Source organism: Ictalurus furcatus, chromosome 11, assembly GCF_023375685.1.
Source record: "Ictalurus furcatus strain D&B chromosome 11, Billie_1.0, whole genome shotgun sequence".
Classification (NCBI taxonomy): Eukaryota; Metazoa; Chordata; class Actinopteri; order Siluriformes; family Ictaluridae; genus Ictalurus; species Ictalurus furcatus.
Genome location: NC_071265.1, coordinates 10,247,909 through 10,254,390, shown reverse-complemented (window position 1 = coordinate 10,254,390; position 6,482 = coordinate 10,247,909). Strand labels below are relative to the sequence as shown.

At 38.4% G+C, this 6,482-nt stretch overlaps 1 protein-coding gene across 15 annotated transcripts in view; it reads left to right on the top strand.

Moving 5' to 3' along the window:
• Window positions 1-2,569: 2,569 nt before the first annotated feature.
• The window catches only part of dlg1a (discs large MAGUK scaffold protein 1a), a 154,139-nt gene continuing 150,226 nt past the window's right edge, over window positions 2,570-6,482 (top strand). For 5 of the 15 annotated variants that reach the window (XR_008387125.1, XR_008387126.1, XR_008387124.1 and 2 more), the window contains exons 1-2: window positions 2,570-4,174; window positions 5,848-5,979. Coding sequence is in view for 12 of the 15 variants with exons in the window: in XM_053636774.1 (XP_053492749.1) it covers window positions 4,156-4,174; window positions 5,848-5,979 (151 nt within the window). In the remaining 3 variants the exon portion in view is untranslated. The remainder of the gene's footprint in view (window positions 4,175-5,847; window positions 5,980-6,482) is intronic. The other 10 variants (XM_053636767.1, XM_053636766.1, XM_053636764.1 and 7 more) reach the window with 4 other exon arrangements.

The following is a 6,482-nucleotide window of genomic DNA, read 5'->3' as shown; positions in this document are numbered from 1 at the left end:
CCATTAGAATTTCTGTGATGGTTTCTGTTTTTTTCAGCAGGGCATACAGCATTAATAAAGGCCACTTCAAGTAAGTCATTACAACCTGAAACACTATGAAAAAAATCTTAAATCTATTCTTTCAGATGATATTCATTTTATACTACAGGAAATAGTAATGGCACAGGAATGTCACAAACAGTGGGCTGGATAAGGTTGGAGGATCCTTGATTTAATAGCCAGTAAATATAAATTATTTTACAATGTTGCCACAACAATACTTGACATATTATCCATGATTTGATTGGTCCAAGGCTGATGAAGAAACATGGATGCTGTGTCATGACACACTATGTTCATACAAAAAAAAACAAAAACAAAAAAAACAAAACAAACAAACTAATATATATTATATTTATATATATATATATATATATATATATATATATATATATATATATATATATATATATATATATATATATATATATATATATACACAGTGCGGGAAAAAAGTATTTGATCCCCTGCTGATTTTGTACGTTTGCCCACTGACAAAGAAATGATCAGTCTATAATTTTAATGGTAGATTTATCTGAACAGTGAGAGACAGAATAACAACAAAAAAATCCAGAAAAACGCATGTCAAAAATGTTATAAATTGATTTGCATTTTAATGAGGGAAATATGTATTTGACCCCTCTGCAAAACATGACTTAGTACTTGGTGGCAAAACCCTTGTTGGCAATCACAGAGGTCAGACGTTTCTTGTAGTTGGCCACCAGGTTTGCACACATCTCAGGAGGGATTTTGTCCCACTCCTCTTTGCAGATCTTCTCCAAGTCATTAAGGTTTCGAGGCTGATGTTTGGCAACTCGAACCTTCAGCTCCCTCCACAGATTTTCTATGGGATTAAGGTCTGGAGACTGGCTAGGCCGCTCCAGGACCTTAATGTGCTTCTTCTTGAGCCACTCCTTTGTTGCCTTGGCTGTGTGTTTTGGGTCATTGTCATGCTGGAATACCGATCCACGACCCATTTTCAATGCCCTGGCTGAGGGAAGGAGGTTCGGACCCAAGATTTGACGGTACATGGCCCCGTCCATCGTCCCTTTGATGCGGTGAAGTTGTCCTGTCCCCTTAGTAGAAAAACACCCCCAAAGCATAATGTTTCCACCTCCATGTTTGACGGTGGGGATGGTGTTCTTGGGGTCATAGGCAGCATTCCTCCTCCTCCAAACACGGTGAGTTGAGTTGATGCCAAAGAGCTCCAATTTGGTCTCATCTGACCACAACACTTTCACCCAGTTGTCCTTTGAATCATTCAGATGTTCATTGGCAGACTTCAGATGGGCATGTATACGTGCTTTCTTGAGCAGGGGGACCTTGTGGGTGCTGCAGGATTTCAGTCCTTCACGGCGTAGTGTGTTACCAATTGTTTTCTTGGTGACTATGGTACCAGCTGCCTTGAGATCACTGACAAGATCCTCCCGTGTAGTTCTGGGCTGATTCCTCACTGTTCTCATGATCATTGCAACTCCACAAGGTGAGATCTTGCATGGAGCCCCAGGCCGAGGGAGATTGACAGTTCTTTTGTGTTTCTTCCATTTGCGAATAATCGCACCAACTGTTGTCACTTTCTCACCAAGCTGCTTGGCAATGGTCTTGTAGCCCATTCCAGACTTGTGTAGGTCTACAATCTTGTCCCTGACATCCTTGGAGAGCTTGGTCTTGGCCATGGTGAAGAGTTTGGAATCTGATTGATTGATTGCTTCTGTGGACAGGTGTCTTTTATACAGGTAACAAGCTGAGATTAGGAGCACTCCCTTTAAGAGTGTGCTCCTAATCTCAGCTCGTTACCTGTATAAAAGACACCTGGGAGCCAGAAATCTTTCTGATTGAGAGGGTCAAATACTTATTTCCCTCATTAAAATGCAAATCAATTTATAACATTTTTGACATGCGTTTTTCTGGATTTTCTTGTTGTTATTCTGTCTCTCACTGTTCAAATAAACCTACCATTAAAATTATAGACTGATCATTTCTTTGTCAGTGGGCAAACGTACAAAATCAGCAGGGGATCAAATACTTTTTCCCCCTCACTGTATATATATATATATATATATATATATATATATATATATATATATATCAATACTCAATTACATAGAGTAAATGCAGAATGCCTTTTTTCTTCTTCAAAACAGAAGCATTTAAATTATAACACATTTTATCTTAATGTGGTAAATATCATGAAAGTGGTATTGTCATTCTCATAATATTCTCTTTTCTTTCACAAATTTCTCCTTGGGATCAATACATTTACATTACATACTGTAAATCTGAGTGGGATATTTAGTTCAAATTGTTCACCTTCTGTTTGCTAGATATTTTAACTAGTTCGTCTTAAAAGACTATTCAGATATTATTCTGAGAATTATTTTGAGAATATCTAGTTTGAACATGTCATATTCATATTGTATACAAAACTCATCACTGTAGACACATATAATGAGTTTAGAGATTTAATTGAAGTGTTCCATCTCCATTCATTTTTGATGTCATCAAACTTTTTATTGTACGCCAACATTTCATGTCTACACCTGCTAAAAAAACAACCAATAGGGTCCCTAGTTTGATCCTGGGCTTGTGTTACATGTTCTAGTTGTTTTTGTCCAAAAACATGTAGGTACGTGGATTGGCTGTACTAAATTGGCCCTAGATGTGAATGAGTGTGTAAATGAGTGTGGCACAGTGTGCTGAGATGGATTGGTGAATTATCCCTGCTGAAACAAATAATAGAAACCATCATGGAAATTCTAATGGTTTCCACTACAAAAACCTATTACAAACCATCAGCTAACCATTAAAACCATTATTGGTCCCTAATGGTATCCACTAGACATAAAATTCCACCAACAGAAGGCAACAAATTATCAGTAGAGACCCACAGGGACTATTACAGTTTCCATTCAAACCAATACAATCCCCATTAAACCCATTACAAATTCTATGAGGGTTTCTATTTCTTTTTCTTTTTTTTTTTTTAGCAGGGATCTCACCTTATGCCCAGTATTACTAGGACAGGCTCCTGATCCACCAGGATAATGCGGTTACTCAAGAGGAATGTTTGAATGAATGATGGTTTTGTGAGGTTTCTTGGATGGTCACACATGACACTACAATAGGTCTTATTTCATGCTCATTATATATTCACCCTACAAATAAATCACGAATAATAGGCCAATATTACGTCGCTGTACTTGCTATCTTCACATAACTACACACCAATTAGTATTATGTAAATGACATGCTAATTAGCAGCTCATGTTATTAGCATCTCTCGACTTTTTAGCAGGAAACGTAACTATAATAATGTTAACAAATGTCACGGTATTACTAAATCACAAAGGTATTTTTTCCCGTTTTTATTTTATTTTTTAAATAGGGATGATTCACGAAGTAACTAACCCCAAAATCTTGAATTTCTATATTAGCTAACAGCGTCAATAGATTAGAGCCGAATACTAAATTAGCTTCCTGTGGAGAGTATAGTGCACTACCTACGACAGTGAGCTCACTAATACACGCCCTACAGAGTGCACCTACGTAGGTACTCAAGTGGACATTTGGGAGTCGGCTCACAGTGATTCATTTCCATATCCAGGTCGCCATTTTGGAGGAAAGTTTGGATTTTGAGGAGGCTGCTAAGAGGACAGTAGAGGAGGGGCAGAGCCCGAGAAGTTTGCCACAGGACCGTGTAGGGCTCCGGGGAGAGAGTAAAGACGGGTTTCTGAGCACTAACACTTATTTGAGTGCGAAAAACTTCGTTGACGCGTTTAGTTACTGAACATATTCAGTCTAAGAAGTTTGGCAAGAGTGTGTTTTAATGCATATTATTATACACGATAACTGGAATACCTCTACTTCATTCATCTGTATTTTGGAGTTCTTGCTGTCACTCGGGGGAAAAGTTGCAAAGGATTTATTTTAGTGTTCACTGTTATTGCACCTTGAAGAGTTCTCTGTTTTAGACATCACTGTGATTCTGATGAACGGTGCCTTGTTTAGGAGTTACTTTTTCAAATGGTTCAGACAAGTCTGTGCAACATTTTTACTGAGTGTTTGACCTGATCCTGATCCTGGTCCTGATCCTGGTCCTGATCCTTGTGTGTGATCATGCCTGTGAGGAAGAAAGGTGAGATTGCAATGCTTAATTGACATCTTCATACTTTGCATTTGTACATCTTTACATCTGTCCTGTACTAAACTGACATTGCCATTTCCTGAATTTAACTCTGCAGTGCTCCTTAAATAAGAATTTATGTAGGAATAATACACACACATACATATACATATATGTATTTATATGTGTATATATATATATATATATATATATATATATATATATATATATATATAATATAAATGTATGTGTGTGTATGTGTGTGTGTGTATATACACTGTCTGTATGTATATTTAACACTCATCAGTCATTTTATTACCTGCATAACACAAATGTGTGTGTGTGTGTGTGTGTGTGTGTGTGTGTGTCTATAATGTGTATAAATGTATGTATGTCTATATGTATGTATGTGTGAACACTCATCAGTCACTTTATTACCTGCATAATTTATCCTGCAATTATCCTGTCTGTCAAGTAAACATGTGGCAGCAGTGCAGAGCATAAAAACATGTGGAAGCAGATCAAGAGCTTCAGTAAATGTTCACATCAAAAATAAGAATGATTTTGACCATGGTGTGGTTGTTGATGCCAGACATACTGCTTTGAGTATTTCAGAAACTGCTGATCTCCTGAGATTTTCATGCACAGTGATCTCTAGAATTTACATAGAATGGTTCAAAAACAAACAAACAAACAAAAAACATCCAGTGAGAGGGGGGTAACTACAGTGAGTAACTCAAATAACTACACTTTGTAACTGTGGTGAGTAGAAAAGCATCACAGAACACACAGCATGTTATTCCATGATTCAGATGGGGTACAGGTACAGGAGCAGAAGACCATACAGTACCAGGTTCCACTCTTGTAAGCCAAGAAAAGGTTTCTTGAGGCTCACTTGGACAGTTGTGATTTCTGCTGCGATTTACAAATGGAATGGTCAGAATTAGGCATCAGCAGCCAGAATCTATGGACAGTACCTGCCTTGTGTCAGCAGTTCAGCAGGATGGTGGTGGTGTAATGGTGTGGGGAGGGTTTCTTTACACACATAGGGTCCCTTTTATACCTTAATGGCTATCTGAGTATTGTTATTGGCCACATACATATCTTTATGGCTGCAATTTACCCATCTTGTAATGGCTAATTTCAGAATGATGCGCCATGTCACAAAGCATTTCTAACTGCTTCCATGAACATGATAATGACTTCACTGTACCTCAGTCACCAGATCTGAATCCAGTAAAGCACCTTTATGATGTGGTACAGTAGAATAGGAGATTTGCAGCATGAATGTGCAGACAAATCAGCAGCGATTTCTGCAATCATGTCAACATGGACCAAACTTTTAAAGAAATGTTTTCAACACCTTGTGAATTCATACAATGAAAAGGTCTCAGAGCAAATGGGGTTGCTGTTGCGTTATTTCTTTTACCCCATTCCATAGGTTCTCTTCCCTAGTCCTGGAGTATACCCCTGACCTACAAATATAAGAGTTTCCCCTGTTCCCCACACACTTGATCCTTCTTGAGTTGAAGTATATCTGATAGAGTAGTGAAAATGCTAACATATTGTAGGACAGGATACTCCAGAACCAGGATTGGGAACTTGTCCTACAGTCCATAAATCATTTAGTGTCGTGTGTGTTTTTTGCCTCAGGTTGTGAGTGTTTTTTTATTTGAACATTTCAGATACACAGCGAGCGCTGAAACTCCTTGAAGAATACAGGTCAAAACTGAATCAGCCAGAGGACACCCAGCTTCGACACTCCATCGACAGAGTTATCAGCGTATTTCAGAGCTCACTGTTCCATGCCCTGATAGGTAAGCATTTGTATGGTGAAATAAAAAGAAATCCACTGTTGTGCTGCGATTGTTTTCTTGCTTTTTGCATGGAGAGAAATGGTGAAACAGGTTTGACCTTACCACCACATATTTCACACACTCAGCAGCTGGTTTCAGCAATGTCAACTATTTTCCCCCCACCTGCAGCAGGTATTTGCGTTCAGAGCTCGAGGTGGCATTAGGGTTTGCTCTTAAGGCAAAAGAGAGAGAGAGAAATTAAAATGCAGAAAATATATCAGTAGCTGTCTATGTATATAATATGAGTGTGTGTGTGTGTGTGTGTGTGTGTGTGTGTGTGTGTGTGTGTGTGTGTGGGCGGGGGGGGGGGGTGTATTTGATGTCACTTTTAGAGTTTTGTGAAAAGTGGGTTACATTTTCAGACAAAGGTGATGTTAAACAGAGTCCGTAATTCTGCCCAGTAGTTAACTAATAGAATTTTTTAAGTAACTGCAATGTCACCGACAGACGAGGGTATGTAGTTA